We start from the raw sequence: 27,918 nt of genomic DNA on the forward strand, positions 1-27,918 counted from the left end.
GGAAGGAGACGCGTTCTCTCCTATAGATGAACGTACTTTGGTGGAAAAGTGCAAATCAAATCTGGTCAAGAACTACAGGAAACATATGATCTCTGTAATTGCAAACAAAGGTTTTTGTACCAAATATTAAGTTCTGCTTTTCTGATGTATCAAATACTTATGTCATGCAATAAAATGCAAATTAATTACTTAAAAATCATACAATGTGATTTTCTGGATTTTTGTTTTAGATTCCGTCTCTCACAGTTGAAGTATACCTATGATAAAAAATTACAGATCTCTACATGCTTTGTAAGTAGAAAAACCTGCAAAATCGGCAGTGTATCAAATACTTGTTCTCCCCACTGTATATAGAGCCCTTATTGCATGGAACTTCCATCTCATATTGCTCAAATAAACAGAAAACCTGGTTTCAAAAAACAGATAAAGCAACACCTCACGGCACAAAGCCTCTCCCCTATTTGACCTCGACAGTTTGTGTGTGTGCATTGATATGTAGGCTACGTGTGTCTTTAAAAAAAATTGTATGTAGTTGTTCTTGAGCTGTTCTTGTCTATTGATGTTCTGTATTATGTCATTCTGTAATGTTTCATGTTTTGTGTTGGACCCCATGAAGAGTAGCTGCTGCTTTTCCAAATAAAATCCCCAAATACCTAACTGTTGTTGGGCACTGTTTGTCACCGTTATAGTGCAATTAATGTATTGTTTAGTGTTGTGGCTTTGCTGGCATGCATCCCACTTATTATTGTTTTGCCCCACCAAGATTTACATGCTAAATTTGCCACTGAATAAGACCTATGTATTTACTATGAAATATGTTAACTTCTTTATACAGTAGTATCTGGTAAAATCTTCATACAAATATTTGAAATCTGTGCCTAAATGCAATATTTTCCTACTTCACCATTTCAAAAAATATATAGAATGAGTAAATTACATACTCTTACAGTTTAAAAAAAAATCAAATGTAATGCAAAACTTGTGTGTAGTGAGGTTTATTTTGTTTAATGTTCATAGATTGAAAAATGTATATTTTTTGTTTTTCATTATATTGTCCACTGATAAATACTCCGAGTCACACCCCTGTACATGGATGGAAACTCAATGACAGATACACACCTCTGCTGGTAAAATGTACATGTCATTTTGAGCGAATATTAGATAATTCACTTGAAATTCGATATACAAGTGGATGAAAATCTAGCTATTGCCTTCATATAGTGGAAGAAAATATAGGCCTATGGTTCTGGAAAAAAATAATCTGACCCTTTCTCTCTGTTAGTATGTGTAATCTAGTGCAAGCTTGTTGAAAGTATAATATTTTCTGGGGTCAATTATGCATTAGTCAGTCATAATGACTGTTTACTGTTGTGTGTATATATCAAGAAAGAAATAAACAAGTCAAATACTGCGTTTGTTTATTGTACAAATACGCATATTGCTAGCATTTCAGTCCAGCAAGGGGTAAATGTTTAAACAGGCTTTATAACACTATCATACAAAAACCAAGAAAACAAATAATCATATCAATTGAAATAATACGGACACCAAATCCAGGACAACATCTTTTGATCCTTGTTTAAAAAGGCCTGGTCCAGTTTTTTTTTTAAATCCCAAAACAATCCTGATTTTCATATCATCTTTCTACAACCTCAGATGAAATTAACATTACCAAAGTGTTAGAAATATGGTCAATGTTGTTGGGGGGGGGGGGGGGTATATTGCACTCTGAAGGGAGAATCAAAAGGCAGGAAAATAGAACACTTGAGAGAAAAGAGGAAAGCAATCACATTTATCCTAAAAGATGCTTTCTCCCACATAGGACTAATGCAGATGGGCATCATGATTATGTTTTCTGGTTCATTAAAATATTCATTCAGTTTGGGCATTATTATCCATGACACCATCTACACCTGGTATATGAATAAGATTTCAAATCCAAATGACAGACAATACGATCACTTAGTGTCCACGAAAATGTGTCCATGTCTTCTTTCAACATGTGGTGTATTACGAGATTATGATCCATTTCAAAATGTGTCCAGCATGCCAGCAACAAGTCCACTCCAACATTGGATTTCACACTTAAATAGACATTATAAACTGGGTAGTTTGGGTCCTGGATGCTGTTTAGCTGAAACAGCATTTCAGCCCGGTGTACATCCGACAATATACCACAGTATGATGCAAAAATACTTGTTTACTGTTCTATTTATGAAGGTAACCAGTTTATAATAGCAATAAGGCAACTCAGGGGTTTGTGGAATATGGCTAATATACCACACATCCTGTGGCCTTATTGCTTAAATATACTTCGAGACACCAACTCAACCCATTTTCTGCCTGTCTTCCACATGTCTTCTCTACACCGACAGGTTGTACTACTTCACCTGATGAAGGCATTTTGTGCTGGGTATTGGCATTTAAACTGATATCAACCCCCCTTGTCTGATACATAGCACTTAAACCTGGTAAAATAAGGGTTAAATAAAAAGTACTCGTACAAAATGTTTCAAAAAGGACCCTGTGGTTTTGGTAGGACGCACAAAGGCATACATTTGCCTTGTGAAAACCAACCTTAACGGCTATGCACAAGCTGTTCAATATGAAGATTATTTACTCCGTCAAAAAGACTAAATTAAGATTAGTATCAAGCTCACACAAAAACAAACTAAATCAATGCTACTAAAACAACTTTGAGATAGATGCACTTCCACCTCATTTCCATTGGTACTGCACATGATACCAGGGTAATATTCAATGGGCAAACATTGTGGAACATTGCAGATAGAAATGTAATGAAAGGAGCTGATGTTACTCCCAAGACTTTGAAAGAGCTCTAAATATATATATATTTTTAAAAATCTATTCCTGAAGTGTACTTTTTGAAGGGGAGGCTTTTCCATGAATCCAACATTGTTCTACATGTCAGAGGATTTTTGTTCTACATAATATATTTATATCTGAACGTGCCACAATGTTGTGCCCTGCTGAAAGTGGGCAATATCATTCACAGCAAAATGTTTCACTTCAAGTGTACAGCTCGACCAATTAATAAATTCTAGACTAACATAATCCTTACTTTTTATGTTTCCATATATTTATAACCATTCTCCTACACCCATGATAAATCCTACTCTAATCAAATATTTTAGCACCATATAGTAGCTATGTACAATGTATCCATCCCCTATGATCATAGGGCCATTCATGATCAGGACAAATGCATAATTTGTGCAATGTGATATATTAAACAGTTTGATCGACTGAATGATCCATTGATTCATTAAACCCCTGAATAGTAAAACATTCCCCTTAATATAAAGTTCAGTTCATAGCAGTTATATGCGATCTAAAAGTAAACAAAGGCAACAGAGAGAAAATGCAGAAACTGGCCATGAAACTACAGTACTGAAAACCATTCATTTCAGAAAAGGCCTCTCCCAATATAACTTGTCTTTGCCGTTCAGATTCCTATACAGCACACCATACTTCATAGTTTATTTGGAAAGAATTTAATCTCACCTTGATACTGCAAATGTGACCTTGCAACGCAAAATCATATACAGTACTGAAATGATTTTGATAGAAAAGGTAATGATACTAGAGGTGATCAACAGTATGCAATTATAACATTTACAAAACTCAGTTATGTCCTCATAATCACAATGATGGGATGTGTACGGTCAAATACAGGCATATTTGACATTCTCAAGAAGAGGGCATTTAAGGGAATCACATGACTCATTCACATTTTTCTATAGTTCCAATGGCAATTTCCAACTGCCCCCTCCAACGGCAGCCAAGTCAGGGAATAGAGGGGCTTAAAACCAGTAACCACACACACTGCCGTTAATGAAGTCAAGACTAGCAAAGTGGCCGTGTTGGTTCTTAGCAGTGTGATCACACAACTACAGCTCTTTGGTCAAGAAGACACAATTCTGGCTTATCCAATATAAGGTTCTAAACAAAGTTACCTTTTGGCAACATGTGATAAATGTGTCTAGCCCTTGGCCCTCATTAGAAGTAAAAAAAAATAAAAAAAATAAAAAATGTGTTTGAAACGTCTAATTATCCCTGTAACTAAAAGAGACGGCAAAAATAGAACATTGTGAAACAGTAAAAACTTGATGGAAGCATGAGGACTTGTTGATTAGAGGAAATGGAGAGAAGAGCAATACTGACAGCAGGGAAAACTATCAGCATTAACTTTCAAGTCTGGTATGGGTGGAGAACTAAATGAGATGAGCAACGATAATGGGACAAATGGCTAGAGTACGCTAGTGCTATCTGGCCAATTCTTCAAACATTGATTTGACGATCTGGTCAATTCATTCATAATTCTACTTCTCAGAGAGAGTTCAGTGTGTCGGAGGGCCTGTTGTCTGGACATCTGGCAGTCTATGGGGGTGCCACAGGGTTCAATTCTCGGGGCGACTTTTCTTTGTATACATCAATGATGTCGCTCTTGCTACTGGTGATTCTCTGATCCACCTCCATGCAGATGACACCATTCTGTATACTTCTGGCCTTTCTTTGGACATTGTGTTAACTAACCTCCAGACAAGCTTCAATGCCATATAACTCTCCTTCTGTGGCCTCCAACTGCTCTTAAATGCAAGTAAAACTAAATGCATGCTCTTCAACTACTCTGGACGGTTCTGACTTAGAATTTTTATTTGACCTTTATTTAACTAGGCAAGTCAGTTAAGAACAAATTCTAATTTTCAATGACGGCCTAGGTCCCAGTGGGTTAACTGCCTGCTCAGGGGCAGAACGACAGATTTGTACCTTGTCAGCTCGTGGATTTGCACTTGCAACCTTACGGTTACTAGTCCAACGCTCTAACCACATCTACAAATACCTAGGTGTCTGGTTAGATTGTAAACTCTCCTTCCAGACTCACATTAAGCATTTCCAATCCAAAATTAAATCTAGAAATCGGCTTCCTATTTCACAACAAAGCATCCTTCGCTCATGCTCCCAAACATACCTCGTAAAACTGACTATCCTACCGATCCTTGACTTCGGCGATGTCATCTACAAAATAGCCTACAACACTCCACTCAACAAATTGGATGCAGTCTATCACAGTGCCATCCGTTTTGTCACCAAAGCCCCATATACTACCCAACACTGCGACCTGTATGCTCTCATTGGCTGGCCCTCGCTTCATATTGGTCACCAAACCCACTGGCTCCAGGTCATCTGCTAGGTTAAGCTCCGCCAGCTCACTGGTCACCATAATAACTCGCCTGTAGCACACGCTCCAGCAGCTATATCTCACTGGTCATCCCAAAGCCAACACCACCTTTGGCCGGCTTTCCTTCCAGTTCTCTGCTGCCAATGACTGGAACGAATTGCAAAAATCACTGAAGCTGGAGTCTTATATCTCCCTTCCTAACTTTAAGCGTCAGCTGTCAGAGCAGCTTACAGATCATTGCACCTATACGCAGCCCATCTGTAAATAGCCCACCCAACTACCTAATCTCCATATTGTTAATTCTTGTTGTTGCTCCTTTGCACCCCAGTATCTCTACTTGCACATTCATTTTCTGCACTATCACTCCAGTGTTTAATTGCTGAATTGTAATTATTTCACCACTATGGCCTATTTATTGTCATACCTCCCTAATCTTACTTCATTTGCACACTATATATAGACTTTTCTATTGTGTTATTGACTGTACGTTTGTTTATTCCATGTGTAACTCTGTGTTCTTGTTTGTGTCACACTGCTTTGCTTGATCTTGGCCAGGTTGCAAGTGTAAATGAGAACTTGTTCTCAACTGGTCTACCTGGTTAAATAAAGGTGAAATAAAAAAAGACAACATTTTAAATCTGTGTAATGCAAGTGTGTTGAGGAAATAGTGACAGAAGTCAAGAGGATGGCGAGAGGGAGACAGGTGACGGGGAAGGTATGGTGTCAGCCAGGTTATAGGTGGAGTTTGGGGAGGATGGTTGTGGAGATGACAAAGGGGTAAAAAGAAGCCTGGTGGCAGAGGGGGGCGGGGAATACAGAGCAGCAGTGACTGTGGTGGGTGAATCCGAGCTGACCTCATCCCCTTCCTCTGAGTCCCATACCTCACTCTGCAGGTAGTCTGCAAACAAGGCCTTGGCGCGCTGCAGCACCCTGCCCAGATTGTGTCGCCGAACAAGGCGGTCAAAGTGCATAGCCAGCTCGTTGTAATCAAAGCCGTTCTTTATAATGTGGTCCCGATGCTCCAGCAGGATCGACAGGCACAGGAACAACATGAAAGGATTTCCTTTGCCAAACTCTTGAGGAGGTGGCAGGGAACAAGGTTTGGTGGTATTCTCTGGTTTGGTTGAATTTGGAGTGTGAGGCGCAGTGCTAAAAGCTCTGCTGCAAGGAGATTGAAGGTTACTAGAAAAGGACTTGTTCACCGGTCCAACGGGCAGCGAAGGAAGAGCTCTTCCAAAGGACAAAATTGGAGAGGAGAGCAACGCTCGAGACAACAGCGGAGAGGAAACTAAGGACCTCCCTGTGTGTGTAGCGGGTGAGTTGGCTCCGGTTCCATTCGGCACCGCCATCCTTCCGTTGGGTAAAATGGGAGAGGTGAACTTTGGTGACGGGGTATCCGGGGAGGCACCTCTCCAACTTGAGGGGGAGGGAGTGGAGCCTGGAGACAGAGAGGAAACGTTTTTCCAGTTTGGCAGACCAGGAGGAAACGAGGAGACCGGAGGGGCTATTTGTCCATTTGGGGAGCTCCTCACCTCTGTATCTGGGCTGGAAGACTTGTTAATGTCCTTTATAAGAGGCGCCCTCTCCCATGGGTGTGAGGCGGCTTCCATCTCAACAGGACCCACTGGTGGGTCTGTCTGCTCGAAATCAAAGCTGTCTTTGTTCCGTGCACTGTAGTATTTGAACTCGCCAAAGCTGGTCTGCTTCTCGAAGGAAGGAACAGGCACGTTGTTGTGAGCCTTCTCCTTTCCCACGTCAGGCATGTCAAAGTTCCCCTCACCCTCGCTTCTGGCTCCTCTGTCCTCCCTCTCTCTATCCTCCATTTTGATCTTTCTCCCCCCATCTGCCTCCTCTCTTGAGGGCCTCAACATGTGTCGTCTCCGCTGCTTCTCTTTCAGCTCCCCTTCATTTCCATCATCCCCTGTAATGGCAGGCCTCTTTTCAACACCACTCTCACATGTCACTATGGTTTGGTCTGTTTCTAGCGGCGGCCCAAGAAGCTCCACTTCTGTTTCGGGAGGGTCAGGGGGCAGGGAGCTCCAGGTGACCTCCAGCATCCTCAGGGCATCGTCGAAGGCAAACTCCCGTTTGAGTTCCAAGAGCAGCCAGCGGTAACAGAAGAAGAGGTCATCAGCTCCGCGGGACACCAAATAACAGTAGAACTCGGGGTCTGAGTACTGCAGTAGCAGCTTCAGATGCTGGAACTTGACAGACATGAAATGGCCATCCGGACGGAAGTTGCCCTCTAGGCGTTTCATGATGCCACAGAAACAGATGAATGCATGTGCCTCATTGTCCATGACGGCAAGTATCGGAGAAGCAATATCACTCATGCCTTGGCAGTACGACACCTATGAAACAAAGAAGTTAAGATAAATTAAACGCAGCAAAAATATACAGGGCTACAGACAAACAATTCTCCCTGGTGCCACTAACTTTTAGTTGATGGCACCAGCCCAGCTTTAATAAAGCACTGTGAATGATTACGAGGTGTAAGTAGACTACTGAGATTATATTCAAGAAATAAGTGGTTTCATCAAACATGTCCATGCAGGAATGCATGATTATCTTTATATGCATGATTATATTTTGATGTGCAACCTAACCCAGTGATTGTCATAAATTGTGTTGACAATTAGGATATTGTTCTTGTATTTTACTGTTAAAATAGGTCTCCAGAATTGTATTTTGTTCAATAGAGATTAATTTGCCAACATCTTTATGTGCATTAATATCATATGCTAATTTATTTGTGGCTATTTCACCACCTGAGTAAGTGGAAACTCAAAACACATTAGCTAGATCGCCAAAGCTAAACATAATACCCAGATGACATTAGTGGTAGGTGGATTGTTTGCCCAGATCTGTAAATCGGCTAACCAGTAACCATACCACACCAAATCATTCAAAGCCGCACCAATTTTCAATATAAATCCACAAGAACAAAGAGGAATAGCTGATAGGCAGTGGAGAGGCCAGGTGCGTCAATGTGCATGAAAGAACATGATACACGCTGCTCAAAAAGCTCCCCTATTGAACTTGTTAAGGGACAATACAATTATCCTACAACAGCAAAATGCATTGAATAATTGCATTATTGTTTAAAAATAAGTACAAAATTCTACTCTATGCTGTAAAGCGCAGTGAATGGCATTTGAATAACAGTGCTAAAGCCCTGTGATTTGAATGTTTCATTCCGAATTAACTGCATCTTTCCAAGGCAACCATTTGGATCAGCGGTGGGTCTACTCGACAGGTTATAGGACTGAAACATTTAAATACATTTGGAGGAGCGCGTCTTTGGTAACCCAGATGAGAGGCACTCTTTGGAAATGAGGATGGACACTTGAAGAAAAATTAAGTATGCAGGTAGGCATGTTTTAGAATGTGCAGTACATTTTCAATTCAAGGCACTCTCAGGAATGGACCATTTAAACACCTTTTGTGGATAGGCTACTTGGCTGCAATGCCGGGATAAAAAAGACACACCCCGAGACATATTGCTGTTGAACCAGACTCCGTTATAGTAGGGTAAGGTTAGCCTACTGAGGGCTTGACTTTTAATCAAGTGAAACGGAAAACAAGCAGCTATTACATTAAAGTAAATGAAATGTTTAAAAAAATTAAATAAAAAAATAAATCACTGCACGCACTGGCATCATCTAATTTCTCGTTTCATGATGGGCATATATGGAGGGGGATTTAAGCACGTCCAAAATAGTAATAATGAGCTGGCTAAAATAATGCACAATGCACAGATCAAAAGAGGGATGTCTGCTCACTGTTTTGCTGCTGCCAAACGTGATAATTTAATAACGCTTTGGTGATTAAGTTTTATTTCAAAAGGAGTCTCACGAGCCAAAGCCTTATAGGACAAGAAAGGCACAGTAGCAGGCCAGTCTGGCTGTATTCTTTCTTCTGATAACGAGACGTGCAGTCTGTTGCGGTTCATCATTCTCCCAAGTCGTCCTATAATAATGTGGCCACATATGCTTCCAGCAAGCCCAGTTATTCAGGAAAGCTTAATGCACGCTCTGCTTCCTCCATGATCCGAGAAGCTATTCCTCGTGCACTTAGAACCTGACGTTTTAACTTAGAAAATGCATGGTCTTTTATATGCAACATAAACACAACCAGTTAGTGTTTTTATCTGATCAGAATTCTAAAGTCTCCCGTAGCATACTTGCGCACGTTCGTCCACTCTTAGTAGAATTCCAGCATCCAAACAGAGCCACGGGCAACACCCATTTGATGAATGGGAAAAAATATCAAAAAGTTCTGACATTAGGAGATTGTCAAGCTAAGCCTTCGATACAAGGTCAGGAGGGATGTATTTACTCTTTGTCGAGCACGACAGTGTATAATTGTGGTGTTAAAAACGCAAAACATGATGTTGAAGCGCCCTATTCTTTGCTTATTGGTTGCGTGGTGCATAGACACAGACACCGGTTGGTGATTTGTTGAATATATTTTATACCATTAATATATCAAGTAAATGTGAAAAGTCTGATGCACCCCTAGATGATTATTGTCTGCAGCCGGCTCTGACCGTAGTATAATGAAACGGGCAGGGATAGTGAACTCATCTGTGGTGGCCGGAGAACACTCAACCTTCTGGCCCATAGCCCTGCATGGCATCGACTGTGCCACAAAAGCATGCGGAATTCCACCCCCCCCCCCGAACGATCCCTAATCTAATAGTATATGCAATGTCCTGAAAAAAAACATTAAAATTAGGCCTCCACTCACAATGGCCAATGCTCATTTAGTATCATAAAGCCATTTCAAATATATTGGCAGTAAAATAGTTGCTATATAGCTCAATATTAAGAGTCAAGAATTACAAATTGTACCTACAGAAAGCTGATAATCTCTTATTTTCAACAGTGACAAGAGTAATTGAAATGTTATAGCCTACAATCAGAACAAATGTTTTTCTCCCAGAGTGAGGGGGAGAGGGAGTGCCTGGCTCGCTAAACACAGCAGAAGGCCCCAGCGAAACAGGCACAGGGCAGAGTCTTTCATTACAGGAATCATGAGGATCATGCACATTACTGTTTGACCAAATCATGATTTTAGTAGCTTAAATAAAATAGGATGTTTAGAGTGAGGTGAGCATGTAGAATATACAGATCGCATCAATGCGACCAATTACAAATATAACTCGCACAGCCAAATCAAAGGGTTGCAAGATGCGACTAAATGTTCGCAGTCTGGAGCCCTGACATATGAACACCAACAACTGGACTTACATATCACTCACTGCAAGCAGACTGAGGTTACTAATCATAACTCACTCAATAGAAAATACACAGAATCTAAGATGCCAAACACCAGTGTTGAGCATATCATTTGTTCACTGAACTTAACATCACACCCCTTTGCATGTCTGTATGTCAAGGAATTTAAAAAGAAAGCAAAATACATTTTAAAAAATAGATCCTCACACCTGTGGATGTGTAATGGCAAAGGTGGTGAGCAGGTCGGTGAGAGCAGTGAGGTGGGGGCTGTCCTCGGAGCCGGCGTAATAGGGATGGGCCCGGTCGGTCCTCAGGACGTCCTTCAGTACGTTGCCCCTGATGAACTCCAGGTCCTCTGGACTGGCCCTCGCTGACCACTCCCCCTTCAGGTGGTCATACTCCCTAGTCTTGCCCTTCATGTAGTCCATTCTCTCCTGACCAGTCAGCCCATCGGGGTACACGTTCAGGAGGTATCGCCAGACAACCTGGGCACAGAGGTAATGGTTTTTGACATACAGGATATCTCTATAAAGTCTCTGCGTTCATACAACACAGTAATCTAAAACTATAGCTCTCCTACCACCAAATGGCATTTCTTTGTGCCATTTGTTCTTGTTCCATATTGAATGACCTACATAGATAGTCTGTTTAGATTCCAAAGTACAACAAGGATACACCCAAATGCTCTATTCCCACATCTAATCCACATTTTGGAAAATAATTAACATCCAAAGAGCATAAGTAAACACTTTCCGCCAATGTTTTGGAGACCATAAGTCCTTCTCAATCGCAACTCAAATGTTGGCGCAAATCTCCCATTCCCCTATCCTTGCAATGATGTCAAAGTTTAAGATACACACACTCAAGTTAGGATTCAGCCCCATGTGATTTGATATTTAAGCAATTTCAATTATATTTGTAGCAGACTTGCTGTTGAAATCTCTCAGTGAATGTACAATTACCTTGCGTAGAGAGGGCTCCACCCCACCATGATAGATACGTAGCCTCAGTTCCTCTGGCCGGGACAGCTGGCCCTGGCCGTTAAGGTAACTGTGGAACTCGGCATCGCTCAGAGGGGGCTTGAAAGGCTTCACCTCCTCCCCATACGACCAGCTCAAGGCCTGCTGTACTCTAGACAGCGTTCGACCCATCATCTGAACACAGAGACAGACAGTGAGAGATTGAATCCCAAGTGGGTCATTGTAAGCAACACAAACCTAGTGGACATATTTAGCATTAGCAGAAGGACCTGACTCAAGGCAGCACTGGCTGGTAAAAAATGTGTCTGACAGGTTGAAGAGTGAGAGCATCATCAGTAACCTGTGAGAGCAGGGACTGTGTGAAAGGAAGGGCGGCAGCAGCCAAAGACCTCCTATCCCCAGGAAGCTGGTCAGAACCAATCACATCTTTGGGGCTTATTATGTCCCAGTCTTCCATAACGGGACCTTAAGGGAATAAGAAAGTGGGGGGAAAAAGGTGATCAATCAATGGAACTGTATGATGGAGAGGCCCACAATTCAATTACAAAAAAAGTTAACAGGGAACAGATGCTCTGTACAAACGACAAATGCAAAGATTTTAGATAGTTCATATATATAAAAAATAAAAAAAATAAAAAATAAAAAAAGGTCAATTTAAATAAATTAGGCCCCAATCTATGGATGTCACATGACTAGGTAAACAGATATGTATTTGTTGGTCACAAATACCTTAAAAAAACAAACAAAAAAAACAACATTTTTTAAAGAGGTGTGGATCAGAAAACAAGTCAGTATCTGGTGTGACCATTTTCCTCAGGCAGCGCGACATCTCCTTCACATAGAGTTATTCAGGCTGTTGATTGTGGCCGGTTGTCCGACTCCTCTTCAATGGCTGTGCGAAGTTGCTGGATATTGGAGTGAACTGGAACACGCTGCTGTACACGGTGATCCAGAGCATCCCAAACATGCTCAATGTGTGATATGTCTGGTGAGCATGCAGGACATGGAAGAAGTGGGACATGTTCAACTTCCAGGAATTATGTACAGTTCCTTGCGGCATGGGATCGTGCATTATCATGCTGAAACACGAGGTGATGGTAGTGGATGAATGCCACCAAAATGGGCCTCAGAGGATCTTGTCACGGTATCTGTGCATTAAAACTGCCATCGATAAAAATGCAAGAGTTCATTGTCCGTAGCTTATGCCAACGCATAACATTACCCAACATTCACATCAGCAAACCGCTCTCCAACACAACATCGTCCTCACCAGGGTCTTGACCGGACTGCAATTCGGCGTTGTAACTGACTTGTGGGCAATTGCTCTCCTTCGATGGCCACAGGCTTGCTGGAGAAGTGTGATCTTCACTGATGAATCCTGGTTTCAACTGTACCAGGCAGATGGCAGAGAGACGGATGAGCTTCCCCGCGACAGTTTGACAGTTGTGCAGAAATTCTTTGTTTGTGCAAACCCTCAGTTTCATTAGCTGTCCAGGTGGCTGGTTTCAGACGATCCCACAGGTGAAGAGAGATCCCACAGGTGAATGCTCACTAATAGGGATGTAAACAAATCTGTGCCCAAAATTTGAGAGTAATAAGCTTTTTGTGCATATGGAAGATTTATGGAATCTTATTTCAGCTCATGAAACCATGTTTTGTTTAGATTTTTGTTCAGCATAATTTAACACATATCCCCCAAAAATATACAGAGCAATAAGGCGAATACTGAAATCACACACACACACCAAATCAACGACTGAACTAGTTCTTAAAGTGGAGACCCAAAGGAACACAAACAGAGATAAAAATAAACAGAGATTAGCTTTCACTAAATGACCTAAAATGGTTATACAAGTGAACGTCTGCTTACTGTCTTCGGAGAGATTAATGTCCATCTTGAGCTGTAGATAAGGTTTAGCTGCACTGACAAAAGCAGCTTCTAAATCCCAGTCAGAAAGGAGAGAGAGATACACTTCCACACCTCCACGGTCCTGGGACAGGTAACTTATCCCAAAGTTGCGTTTGCTAAGTAGGAAACAAGAAAAAAAAGTCATATCTATTCTGGAAAGCATGCCAATCCAAGGCACCCCATATACAGCGAATTCAGACCCCTTGACATTCCACATTTTGTTATATTCAAGCCTTATTCTAAAACAGAATACTCCATAATGACAAAGCAAAACAAGTTGACATTTTTGCAAATGTATTAAAAATAAACTGAAATATCACATTTAAGTACTCAGACCCTTGACTCAGTACTTTGTTGAAGCACCTTTGGCAGCGATTACAGCCTCAAGTCTTCTTGGGTATAATGCTACAAGCTTGGTACACCTGTATTTGGGGACCTTCTCCCATTCTTCTTTGCAGATCCTCTCAAGTTCTGTCAGGTTGGATGGGGAGCGTAAGGGCACAGCTATTTTTAGGTCTTTCCAGAGATGTTCGATCGGGTTCAAGTCCGGGCTCTGGCTGGGCCACTCATGGACGTCTTTTCTGTGTGCTAAGGATTGCTGTCCTGTTGGAAAGTGAACAGTCCCCCAGTTTGAGGTCCTGAGCGCTCTGGAGCAGGTTTTCATCAAGGATCTCGCTGTACTTTGCTCCGTTCATCTTACCCTCAATCCTGATTAGTCTCCCAGTCTCTACCGTTGAAAAACATCCCCACAGCATGATGCTGCCACTACCATGATTCACCGTAGGGATGGTGCCAGGTTTCCTTTAGACGTGACGCTAGGCATTCAGGTCAAAGAGTTCAACCTTGGTTTCCTCAACCCAGAGAATCTTGTACTGAGGAGTGTCTACCGTCTGGCCACTACCATAAAGGCCTGATTGTTGGGGTGATGCAGAGCTGGTTGTCCTTCTGGAAGGTTCTTCCATCTCCACAGAGGAACTATGGAGCTCTGTCAGAGTGACCATTGGGTTCTTGGTCACCTCACTTACCAAGGCCCCTTTCCCCCCCGACGGCTCAGTTTGGCCGGGTGGCCAGCTCTAGGAAGAGTCTTGATGGTTCCAACTTTCTTCCATTTATGAATGATGGAGGCCACTGGTGGACTCCAATCAAGTTGTAGAAACATCTCAAGGATGATCGATGGAATCAGAATGCACCAGAGCTCAATTCAGAGTCTCATAGCCAAGGATCTAAATACTTATGTAAAATAAGGAATGTTTATTTTTAATACATTTGCAAAAATAAATACAAACCTGTTTTCTCTTTGTCATTATGGGGTATTGTCTGTAGAATGATGAGGGAAAATGTGTATTTAATCCATTTTAGAATAAGGCTGTAACGTAACAAAATGTGGCAAAAGGGAACGGGTCTGAACACTTTCCAAATGCTATGCATGTCCCTCTTTGTCATTTCTTTTTTAACTTTACTGTAGGCAAAACTTTCTCCCACAATAATACTTTCTAATATTTTCGGAAGAATGGTCGAAGTTGCATGAAGATGGTGGAATTCAGATATGCTGTCATCGTTTTAGCATTATCCATGAAGTGTTTAAACTACGGCACGCAACATGGTTCAACGCACCAATAAAATCAGCACAATCTACTATTACGGCTTTTCAAAAAGCCGGCATCTTGGAGCTAAAATTGGGATCATGTATACGGTGCTAATGCTAGGGCTGGCATAATTACCCTTTAACCAAAGGTTATGGATGAAGACCATAAAATAAAACAAAAAACGCCCAGAATTTGCGCAGTTGAGTCCATTTCTACAATTACATGGTTTAACTTGAAACTCTGTTGCTCCTTGCTGAAACAAGCAAGGTGTTGAGGCAAACAATGAATAGAATGGGCTTGGTACCTCAAACCCTGGTAATTTGACTGGTAAACTCATGGGTACACTCGCAATGGCTGCCTGGTATTGTGATGCAATCATTTCTATGGTATTGAGTTCTGAAAATATTAAATATACTTCTTCATGTCACTGAGGGAGAGAGGGGAATGTATAAGGTTAACATTGTGTCCGGATATGTTATCGTTAGCCATTAGGGATCCTATGGGAGGAAAAGAGTCTGGTACGAGTCAACATGACAGCCGTGAGTTGGGGAGGAGTGAACACTTTGGGGCAGAGGTCAGATCAGATGAAGTGACAAAGAACAGATATCACTAAGGTTCTGTCAAGCAACAGAGATGCATTGACTATTCAGATGTGTGGGAGACTTAGAATAGGAGAAAGGGTTAAATAGCTGTGCTTGTGTGAATAGGTCTCGTCTTATGCAGCTGTATTGACCCAATGGGTGAATAAACTTGGTCTAAGCTAATCGTCCGTGAAATTTTATAAAGGTTAATTTTAGTGATGCACGATATCGATATCCAATATTTTCCGTTCCATCGATATTTAACATTTTAGAGGCCTTAAGCATTATAGTACAGTTAAATAGTTCACACACACACAGCAGTCTAAGGCACTGCAGCTGAGTGCAAGAGGCATTACTACAGTCCCTGGTTCGAATCCAGGCTGTTTAACATCGGCCTTGATTGGGAGTTCCATCGGGCGGCGCACAATTGGCCCAGCGTCGTCCGGGTTTTGCCGGGGTAGGCAGTGATTGTAAATAAGAATTTGTTCTTACTTGACTTGAAAAGTTAGTTACACACACCAAATTATTTTGTTTGCATTTACATTCAGTACTGTGTACACGTTTTAGGCAGGTGTGAAAAAAATGCTGGAAATTAAAAAAATAGACACGTTAATAGATTATATTTATCAATTTACTAAATGTAAAGTGAGTGAACAGAAGAAAAATCTATATCAAATCAATATTTGGTGTGACCACCCTATGCCTTCAAAACAGCATCAAATTCTTCTTGGTACACTTGCACACAGTTTTTGGAAGGAACTCGGCAGGTAGGTTCGCCCACATCTTGGAGAACTAACCACAGTTTTTCCTGTGGATTTAGACAGCATCAGGTGCTTCGCTCTCTTCGTGTAATCCCAGACAGACTCGATGAGGTTGAGATCAGGGCTCCGTGGGGGCCACACCATCACTTCCAGGACTCCTTGTTCTTCTTTACGCTGAAGATAGCAAAAAAGCATTAAGAACTGTATGTTTGGGGTCGTTATCATGCTACAGAATAAATTTGGGGCCAATCAGATGCCTCCCTGATGGTATTGCATGATGGATAAGTATCTGCCTGTATTTCTTTCTCAGCATTGAGACCATTCATTATGACCAAATCCCCAACTCCATTTGCAGAAATGCAGCCCCAAGGAACCTCCACCATGCTTCACTGTTACCCGCAGACACTCATTTGTGTACCGCTCTCCAGCCCTTCGGTGAACAAACTGCCTTCTGCTACAGCCAAATATTTCACATTCTGACTCATCAGTCCAGAGCACCTGCTGAAATGTTTCTTCACCCCAGTTCCTGTGTTTCTGTATATAGTTGAGTCGCTTGGCCTCGTTTCCACGTCGGAGGTATTGCTTTTTGGCTGCAAGTCTTCCATGACGGCCACTTATGACCAGACTTCTCCAGACAGTAGATGGGTGTACCAGGGTCCCACTATTTTCTGCCAATTCTGAGATGCTGGACAGCTTCCGATTGTGATGGGAAGTAAGCATGATGTGTCTTTCATCTGCAGCCGTAAGTTTCCATGGCCGACCACTGCCTCTACGGTCCTCAACGTTGCCCGTTTCTTTGTGCTTCTTCAGGAGCGTGGACAGCACATCGGGAAACCCCTGTCTGCATTGACATTTCTGCCTGGGAGAGACCTTACTAATGCTGTATAACTACCTTGTGTCTTGTTGCTGTGCTCAGTCTTGCCATGGTATATGACTTGCCAGTAAACTGTCTTCAGCAACCTCACCTTGTTAGTCGAGTTTGGCTGTTCCTCACCCAGTTTTATTCCTCCTAAACAGCTGTTTCGGTTTCAGTTAATGATTGTGTTACAAAATCCTTATTGATGATCGTTAGCACGTGTTTGGTATAACTGTTCAATCATACACCTGACTATATGCCTACATAATCTCAGACTTTGGCAAGTGTACCTACAAGAATTGAATTGACAACGACCCCAAAACATACAGCGAAAGTCATTAAGAACTATCTTTAGCATAGAGAAGAAGAAAAAGTCCTGGAAGTGAAGATATGGCCCCCACAGAACCCTGATCTCAACAGCAAGTCTGTCTGGGATTACATGGAGAGAGAAGCACCTGAGGCTGCTTAAATCCACAGAAGAAATGTGGTTAGTTCTCCAAGATGTTTGGGCCAACCTATCTGCAGAGTTCCTTCAAAAACTGTGTGCAAGTGTACCTAGAAGACTTTGATGCTGTTTTGAAGGTAAAGAGTGGTCACACCAAATATTAATTTATTGTTTTTTCTTCAATTCACTCACTTTGCATATAGTTAATTGATAAATATAATCTATTAACATGTCTATTTTTGAAAGCATTCTTTCTTTACAGCATTTTTTCACACCTGCCTAAAACTCCTGCATAGTACTATATGTCCCCATTACCAGTAAAACCTTTTAAAAACAATTTAACTTACTTGCTGTGCTGTTTCGTTGTTCAGTCGTTTAATTCTCAACCAGGACTTCTGATACTATGGAACGCTGTTAGGGTCTTTGCGTGTCAAATAATACAGGACCTGAATATGACTGCACGTCACATAATAATTTAATGCCTTCATTTTCTACATAGTCATTACACTACCACTCATTTTTCATATGTCACGATTCATCGATACGTATGCTATGCTGCTGGTAAAGTTGTCTTGCGCACCTACAGTGCTGGTCATAAAAAAAAGCTGAATGCAAACAATGTTCTTCCAAAAAACATAGTAAAATGACAATGTTTCAGTAGCGAACTACATATCTAGTTTTAACCTTAAAATAACCCTAATTTATGAGACAGTTCTTATTTGATTAATAGTGGTCGGACCGATCTATGTTAAGATAACCACTATAAGGATTAGCCACAAGTGGAGTTTGCTGTTAGCCTTGTTGGGGAATAATCAGAATTAGGTTGGTAACATAGGTAAGATGTTTTATATTCATCATATGTTTGTAAGTTACTTCTCATCAGGATGTTATTTTTGTATCATAGGTGGCGGGGTTGCAGTATCTGTTCTATGTCAAGACTAAGTTGCTTGGGCCGGAGAGAGGTCAAGTGTGTATCTCTTGGCTCCACAATGTCTGTGTGCCAGTCAGTGTGTCTCTGTGATCTTGTCAAGATAGGATGGATTTGATATATGCCTGTTGATATGGAGGATTGGTTTATGGTTCTGAGTTTGAGAAAGGAGACAAAGCTGAATGATGCCGATGCTGTCTTATCCTGTGTGTCTTTGCTATAAATGTTCTCAGTTGCAATGTGGAAGGGACTCTCAGAGAATTCAATGATAGACACTGAATTGATCTGAGAGTCACAGGGTTTGTGATAGAGCTCATAATTAAAGATGGACTTTGATAACTAACTCTGACGTTTGTGTGTGGTTTGCTCCCATGATTTGGTAAATAGAGGAAATTTCCACGACAGCCTTCAAAATAAAAGTGTCATTGACAGTGATGCAAATTAATACAAATAGTAGAATTATGCCATAATTGAATAGATCATGCTAAACGGGGTTGGAATGTTATATAAAAAAATAAAAAAAATACAATAATTTGTTAATTTGACAAATCTGTTGAAATCACACTGGATGTATACTATACTTTAGAATTGCATTGGGGGCATACTTATTTCACTGTACAGCCTTACCTATGGATTGTGGATCAATGACATGGGGTATCAAGTCTACTCAGTGACACGCAGAGAACATTAGCGTAGTAGCTCTTATTGCGGAACTCTGAAACAACTCAATTGAGCCACATTTATTATCAACCTGTGTGTATTGAACACTATTCCTGAGGAAAAACAATACTGCATGGATGATTAAGTCTGATAACTCAAAGGAGGATGTTGGGGAAAAAAATCTCTTGGGTATTGAGTAGACTGATACCCCATTTCATTGATCTCCAATCCTTACATGCTGACCAGACCGGACACTTCACCTGCATCGCAAAATACATTTAGAAATCCATGTTATTCAATTATTGCACCCACACTGCTCGCGAGCGTCTGCGTTGCCAAGGGCTAAAATAGAAGTCATTCCTATTTCTGACACAGATTGCACTGCAAGTCCTGCCTCTCCCATATCCTCATTGGTTTATAGAAACAGGTACCCACGTGCTATCTCCATTGGTTATACCCACGTGGGTGATTGAAAGCCTAAATGTTTTGCTGGTTGTCGTGGTAATACTATGAAAGTGTAGATGACAATCACCATATAGGTTTAAAGATTAAAAAGCCTGGAAGGAGGAGAGATGACGAGACACGATTCGGTTGGCCGTTTTGTGTGTGGATTAATTGTTGGAGTAGAGGACCTTGTGCATTTCAGGTAAAATAACAACTCAATGTTTATATCCCAGGACAAATTAGCTAGCAAGTGCAAGCTAACTAGCTAAATTGCCATACATGTTTAATGCTTTACGACCTGTCCCCAAAACAATGTCATTGGTTCAGAGTTTGTTTTGATATTTTAACCTGCGTGTCGTGATCGCCTTTGGTGTGGGGGGACAAAATAAATTTATGCGCGATGGCGCACGCACGCAGCTGGTTTGGGTTCCGTGTTAGGTAAAGCTGTACAGTGCAATATGAATGTTAACACACACAATAGGCTGACTGGGGAGGTGATTTCACACAGTCACGAGATAAGAGCTACAATGCTAATATTTGTGTAAACTCTTCACAGTTGGGTTCTGTGGGTGTCACCGAGAAGACTGATACACCATTTCATTGCTTCACATTTCAACCTTGTTTAACATTATCTAGTCTGAATATGGCATGATTCCACCAATTGAAATCTTCTGCATCACTTTCAAAAGAGGAACTTATATTTTGAAGGCAAACCGTATATTCCAGTATTGTGTCTAATCCTTATTGTGGCTAGCTTCACAACACATAGCCCAGTCCGGTCGAGCTTCACTAGCCAGATGAAGCTAGCTGACTGCTTATGACGTTAGCTTTGGGCAACAGGGTTAAGTAGCTGTCTAGCCATTTATTCTCATGAACTAAAGCTCAATTTCAATAGGCGGACAACAATACGTACTCACAAGGATTCCTAAATCATTGCTAAGAATAATAAAAATGACTGCAGTTTCTACTGGTCATTGTTTTCAGGCTGGTTGTATTGGTGCAATATATGTACCGGTGTTCGACCAGTCGGCTAAAGCCAACATCACCCACGACAGAGAACGGTTGATTGTCAAGGGCAATGAATTCCATTATCTTGGCGTTAATGGATTTTGCCTTTGAGTTGTCTCGCTGAAAATGTCTTTCAAATGACTGCTTGACTTGTTGACTGTTCGGTCCACACAGCAGACATTGTAGGCTAGGTTAGGATGGCTGTGTTGCATATGTAGTGCTTGTCAGCTTTGACATCGGTTTTGCACATGGGCGTTAAACTAGACATCGGGCCGATACCGATGTTGGCATTTTTAGCTAATATCGGCCGAGTCTAATATGTTCACCGAAATATCGTGCATCCCTCGTTCATTTAGAACCTGACAGCGGTATTGTAGAATATTAATTCAAATGAGGACTTAGAATACTGTAAGTTAAGAGAACCTCTGACTCTTTGTAATAACAGTTGAGTTGAATCAACAAATCACAGCACATATTGATGGTTTTTACTTCCTGCTTTTATTTGTAGCCAAGGGTCCCCTAGGAAACACTTAACTCCTCCCTGGAATTTTAATTAGTTGTCATCTCAAACACTGTAATCAAAGTGCCCACTATTATATTCTAACTATAGAATAGTCATTCTATTTCTATGATTCCAACAGTTTTGCTCTGATTCTCAAGTCAAATCGTAATTACAACATTTGGTTAAAAATAAGTCTTGGATTATTTGCCCATATCATGCAGCCCTACGTGGCAGTGTGGAAATTCTCAATTGAGCAGTGGTGTAAAGTACTTAAGTAGAAATACTTTCAAGTACAACTTCATTTGTTGTTGGTATCTGTACTTTATTTTTGACAGCTTTACTTCACTACATTCCTAAAGAAAATAATTTTTACTCCATACATTTTCCCTGACAACTAAAAGTACTCGTTACATTTTGAATGATTAGCAGACCAGGCAAATGGTCAAATGCACTTGTCAAAAGAACATCCCTGGTCATCTACTGCCTCTGATCTGGAGGACTCACTAAACACAAATGCTTCATATGTAAATTATGTCTGAGTGTTGGAGTGTGCCCCTGGCTATCTGTAAATTTAAAATATATCTACATTTACATTTTATGTATTTATTTTTTAATGGTGCCATCTGGTTTGCTTAATATAAGGAGTTTGATATGATTTACACTTGATACTTGATAATTAAGTACATCAATTACATTTACTTTTGATACTTAAATATATTTAAAACCAAATACTTTTACTAAAGTAGTATTTTACTGGGTGACTTTCACTTGAGTCATTTTCTATTATGGTATCTTCACTTTTACTCAAGTATAACAAATTGGGTACTTTTTCCACCACTGCAATTGAGTGCAGGAAATACTGAAATGATAAGTGCTGAAAATTGTTTGGTTGAAGTTGAATTGAACAGTATAAAACAAACAGAATGGAGAAAGACTTATTGAAATCACTTAGAATGCATGTGTTGCCACCCTACGATCACTCACTACTCATAAAGCAAATGAATAACTTTTATTATTCAAAAACAAAAAATACCGTCAAATACCATCATACCGTACAATTTTTATAATACTGTGATATAATATTTTGGCCATAACGCCCAGCCCTAGGGACAACGACATCACGGCCGGCCAAACCCTCCCCTAACCCGAACGGCGCTGGAGAAATTGTGCGTCGCCTCACGGGTCTCCCGGTCGCGGCTGGCTGCGACACAGCTTGGTACTGAATCAGGATCTGTAGTAACGCAGCAAGCACTGTGATGCCTGGGGCTGCCCACTTCTGCACCTCCGATATTCTGCTTTCCATGTCAAACAACAACACTGTAGACATTATGATGTTGATGCTCCTCACCCATTTAACTCAAAGGCTCGGATGAGGATGTGCTGTAGCACCTCTAGTGATGTTATCTGAGGATCCACAGCAAACGAGCGGAGCTCCACTGGCAGCATCCCCTCCCACTTCTGAGGAAGGTGAGAAACAATCACAAACAATGTAACCATTAAGTGTAGGCACATTTTTTAACATCTGTAAATCAAATTTTATTAGTCACATGGGCCAAATACACCTTACAGTGAAATGCTTACTTATGAGCCCCTAACCAACAACGCAGTTCCCAAAACAATATGGATAAGAATGAGAAAAGTAACAAGTAATTAAAGAGCAGCAGTAAAAAACAAATGGCGAGATTATATAGGGGGGGGGGGGGTACTGATATGGAGTCAATGTGCGGGGGCATCAGTTAGTTGAGGTAGCATGTACACGTAGGTAGAGTTTAGTGACTATGTTGAGGAGCAGTGGTGTAAAGGGGGGGGGGGGCAATGCAAATTGTCTAGGTAGCCATTTGACTAGATGTTCAGGAGTTTTATGGCTTGGAGTAGAAGCTGTTTAGAAGCCTCTTGGAACTAGACTTGGTGCTCCGGTACCGCTTGCCGTGCGGTAGCAGTGAGAACAGTTTATGACTAGGGTGGCTGGAGTCTATACATTTTTAGGGCCTTCCTCTATACCAGGCGGTGTCAGAGGTCCTGGATGGCAGGAAGCTTGGCCCCAGTGATGTACTGGGCTGTCCGCACTTCCCTCTGTAGTGCCTTGTGGTCAGAGGCAGAGCAGTTGACATACCACTGCTCTCAATGGTGCAGCTGTAGAACCTTTTGAGGAATTGAGGACCCATGCCAAAACTTTTCAGTTTTCTGAGGGGAAATAGGTTTTGTCGTGCCATCACGACTGTCTTGGTGTGCTTGGACCATGTTAGTTTGTTGGTGATGTGGACACCAAGGAACTTGAAGCTCTCAAGCTGCTCCAATGCAGCCTGTCAATGAGAATGGGGGTGTGCTCGGTCCTCTTTTTCCTGTAGTCCACAAATCATCTCCAAAATCATGTGACTGAATCAATGTCATTCTTCCTTTCCAATCAAAAGGCTAGCCTGGGTTTCAGACTGATAGTTTAGAAATGTATTGTAACTAAATTCTCAGTTTAGAACCCAGGCTACCAGTCTAAAACCAAAAGGCAACAACAAAATGTGAATGTCATGCATGGCAGACTGACCTTATAAAATCTTTTTATTTTGTACAATGAATGGGTTGTATACCAAATAAGGCGTAGGCTGTGTGTGCCACAAGACAGCAGAAACACCCACTTTTAACTTACTAGCTGATGTGTCACTAGCTTACATCATAAAGTTCTCAATGGAGTCGAAATGCGATGAGTATACCGCCGACTTGGCCTACATCGAGTCGGTAACCTGTTGTCTTTTCTTTGGGTGCTGCAATCCGTAGTTTGATAAAAACGTTATTCTGTGAACTCTGTCAAATTGCACCGGCTAATCCACTGTTTTCCTATAGAGTACAAAGTTAGCGACTTCCAAACCTGCATTACCACTCGATACATTTATAAATAATTATTTATGGCTTACTGTGTACCTGTCCTTGTCATAGAGTTGTCAGTGGGAGTTGGAATGCATAGTTTTTTTATTTAAAGAATTGCATTCTATGCACCCCTTACACTTAGGCTTCTACCTTCAGTTTACACATCTTACAGACACAATCTATTTTACAATAGTAATATTTTGTTTGTTTTTAGTCCTTCCTCTATTTCTGATGTCCATCCAGTTTGATTTCTAACTGTGATATTTCACCATTTCTGAACCTATATACATTTTACAGATCCCATACATTTTACAGATCCCATATGTTTTACATTGGTTATCTCAGTCCCACCTTTCAGCTCCATTCAACCCCTCCAATCTATCTCTAAACATCCATTTAGGATTTCTATTTGCCATATATTTTTCAACTGTGCTGTGATGCGTCTCACAAAAGTACTGAACCTTTTTATTCTCATAGCTTCTACAGATGGTAAATTAAAAATAAACATTTTTGCTAAAATAATGATATTATTGATTGACTATGGCTTTTCAAATCACCCAGTATTGCTATCTGCAGCTTAGTTCTAGGCAAATGTTGCAATTCTTCAGCCATTCCTGTACCTGTGACCTCTCCTCGCTCCTCCCTGGGCTCGAACCAGCAACACAACGACAACAGCCACCATCGAAGCAGCTTTACCCATGCAGAGCAAGGGGAACAACTACTAGAAGGCTCAGAGCGAGTGACATTTGAAACGCTATTAGAGCGCGCTAATTAGCTAGCCATTTCACTTCGGTTACACCAGCCTCATCTCGGGAGTTGATAGACTTGAAGTCATAAACAGCACAATGCTTGACGCACACCAAGGAGCTGCTGACAAAACGCCCAAAAGTGCTGTTTGAATGAATGTTTACACGCCTGCTTCTGCCTACCACGCTCAGTCAAATACTTAGATACTTGTATGCTCAGTCAGATTATATGCAACGCAGGACACGCTAGAAAATATCTAGTAATATCATCAACCATGTGTAGTTAACTAGTGATTATGATTGATTGTTTTTTATAAGATAAGTTTAATGCTAGCTAGCAACTTACCTTGGCTTACTGCATTCGTGTAACAGGCAGGCTCCTTGTGGAGTGAAACGAGAGCGAGGCAGGTCGTTATTGCGTTGGACTAGTTAACTGTAAGGTTGCAAGATTGCATCCCCTGAGCTGACAAGGTGAAAATCTGTCGTTCTGCCCCTGAACAAGGCAGTTAACCAACCGTTCCTAGGCCTTCATTGAAAATAAGAATGTGTTCTTAACTGACTTGCCTTAACTGACTTGCCTTAAATAAAAAGTATTTTAAATTTAAAAAGGCAAATCGGCGCCCAAAAATACCGATTTCCGATCGTTATGAAAACTTGATTAAATCGGTCGACCTCTAGTTACTACACCTAGTGTTGCCAGCACTGCCACCGCCTGGGTGGGGGCGCCCCACCGGCGAGGTACAAGGTCGTCAAGGTTCTCATTAGCAGCTTTGAGAATTTCCTTGTATATTATGCTCTCCCTTTAGGGGGCTTTGGCTTTGCAGGACCAACCCTGCCAAGCAGGCTCCGAATCTTGAGGGGGCAGTGCTGCTCTGGTGGAGTGCTTCAGAGATGTTTAATTTCTCATTACAAGAATAGACTGACGAGTTTCAGAACAAAAGTTTTTTGTTTCTGGACATTTTGATCCTGTCGAACCCACAAATTCTGATGCTCCAAATACTCAACTAGTCTAAAGAAGGCCAATTTTATTGCTTCTTTAAATCAACACAACAGTTTTCAGCTGTGCTAACACAATTGCATAAGGATTTTCTAATGATCAATTAGCCTTTTAAAATTATAAACTTGGATTAGCTAACAACGTGCCATTGGAACACAGGAGTGATGGATGCTGATAATGGGTTGTTTTTTTTTTTAATCAACCCTTTCCCGCTACCATAGTCATTTACAACATTAACAATGTCTACACTGTATTTCTGATCAATTTGATGTTATTTTAATGGACAAAGAAAAAAGCTTTTCTTTCAAAAACAAGGACATTTCTAAGTGACCCCAAACTTTTGAACGGTAGTGTTTAAATGCAAAAAAATGGGAAAAAAAGTTTCGCTTTGTCATTATGGGGTATTGTGTGTAGATTGAAGAGGAATAAAATCAATTTAATACATTTTAGAATAAGGCTGTAACGTAACAAAACTTGAAAAAACTCAAGGTCTGAATACTTTCCCAATACACTGTATTCACCAGTATTTACCCACCAAAGCTTAAATGCTAATTAGCTGCTTATGTGCTGCGAATCATAAAGAACTACACATGCCATGACGATCTGGAGGAGATCTCTCAATGAACTCTCTAATGTTAGCTTTAACGTAGTAATGAATAAATTGGCTACATTTCTTTAAAAATTGACAATTCTGTGAACAGTCTTGTGCACGTTTTAAATTGACAATACCTGTTAACAAAGGTGTCAGCTAGAGATGACGTGCAGGAGCTTTCAGGGATTTTTAGTTTTGCATGATGTCTACTTTGATGCGAATTAGCATTCGAATCTGAGAGTAAATAAAGCCAAACATATTGATAAAAAGTGACCTTGTCCGAGAGACACAAGGGTAAGCCTACACGTAACACAGCCCTTATTTCAAGTGTCTCAAATCTCCTATGCGAAAATGGAGTGCGAAACAAGACACTTGTCTAATGAATCGCACTCCACACTGCCCTTTCCCACCAGGACAAAAGGAACAATTTGTCCCCAAAAAATCGTTGCAAAACGATTACAGTTTAGAGTAAACGGCTTCCGCTGCAAAAACATTTAGCAACGGAAACCGGATAATGAATACATTAAGCCGAACTCTGGTTTGTGTTTTCCGTTTGCGAAAGTTTTGCAACAAACCGTTTTCCAACAGACTAAACTTTTTGAAAACAGAATCGGCGTAATGAATACACCCCTGGAGTGGTGATGTTTACTAAATTACTTGTACCAAAAACCATTTAGCTAAAGTTATATAACCCTGTCACGTTACTGTGGAGTTCTGTCTCTGAATCACTGAATTAATTATTTGGAATAACACAATTAACCTACTAGAGAACTGTCAAGACTTGCTCAACTCGGTTGACTCACAATTCTGCTTTCTATTATTTTCCTAGTGCATGACCACAACGCATCACATCAGCAAGTAAGACCATTGTCAATCACCAAATATTCCTAATCTGTTTAGCTAGCTTTATTTGTCTTAAATCAATGATTTACTTTTTATAGTCAGAAGATCCAAGAGTGTTGATAGATTATGTTAGAATAATGCCGCGTTCAAGACAACTGGGAACTCAGGGGGGAGAACGAGCTCAACAGGAAAAATGTTTTGAACATTCATAAAATTTGGAAGTCTAAATCGGAAACTCGTGCATCGTTCTTGAGCTCAGACTTTCCGACCTGAAGATCACTGACGTCAAGATTTGACCCCCCCCTCCTTGTCTTCAAAACACCATACTGTACACTTTGCTCATTACTATAGACGTTAGCAACTGTAGGCTCAATGCTAAAAACAACAAAGCACTGGTCTGGACTAGGCAGATGATGTGGATAGCTTAACAGTTCCAACATCAAAGCAGGCTAGCTCCAAGCTACCGCAAATGTCATGTGAAATGGCTCAAATAGATCGGCCACAGTCATGATAATAGCTTGCTTACTATCTGGAAATGTGATACCTGGCAAAATACGCAAGGGTACATCAACTAGCTAGCCGCTGCTATTCCATCATTCACATATTCCTCACCTTGACTTTGACACGCACGACGCCCCTCTCCTCCTCAGTTGTCATGTTTAGGAGTTTACTGAACACACGACAGTTCTATTCAATTTGTTTTTATATTATAGCCATTTGTATAACGAGAACTATCGCGCCGACCCGTATTTTTTCTGTTGCCGCTTTGTCCAGACTT

At 41.0% G+C, this 27,918-nt stretch overlaps 1 protein-coding gene across 1 annotated transcript; it reads right to left on the minus strand.

Moving 5' to 3' along the window:
* Window positions 1-1,401: 1,401 nt before the first annotated feature.
* LOC135504531 (TBC1 domain family member 25-like) lies at window positions 1,402-27,918 on the minus strand. The gene is made up of 7 exons (XM_064923212.1): window positions 27,753-27,918; window positions 22,452-22,561; window positions 13,294-13,448; window positions 11,764-11,888; window positions 11,406-11,597; window positions 10,653-10,928; window positions 1,402-7,554 (listed from the first exon to the last, which is right to left on the minus strand). The coding sequence occupies exons 1-7, from the start codon at window positions 27,795-27,797 to the stop codon at window positions 5,881-5,883; spliced, it is 2,577 nt and encodes an 858-aa protein (XP_064779284.1). The 5' UTR covers window positions 27,798-27,918; the 3' UTR covers window positions 1,402-5,880.

The sequence above is a fragment of the Oncorhynchus masou genome, chromosome 18 (genome assembly GCF_036934945.1).
Source record: "Oncorhynchus masou masou isolate Uvic2021 chromosome 18, UVic_Omas_1.1, whole genome shotgun sequence".
NCBI classification, from domain to species: Eukaryota; Metazoa; Chordata; class Actinopteri; order Salmoniformes; family Salmonidae; genus Oncorhynchus; species Oncorhynchus masou.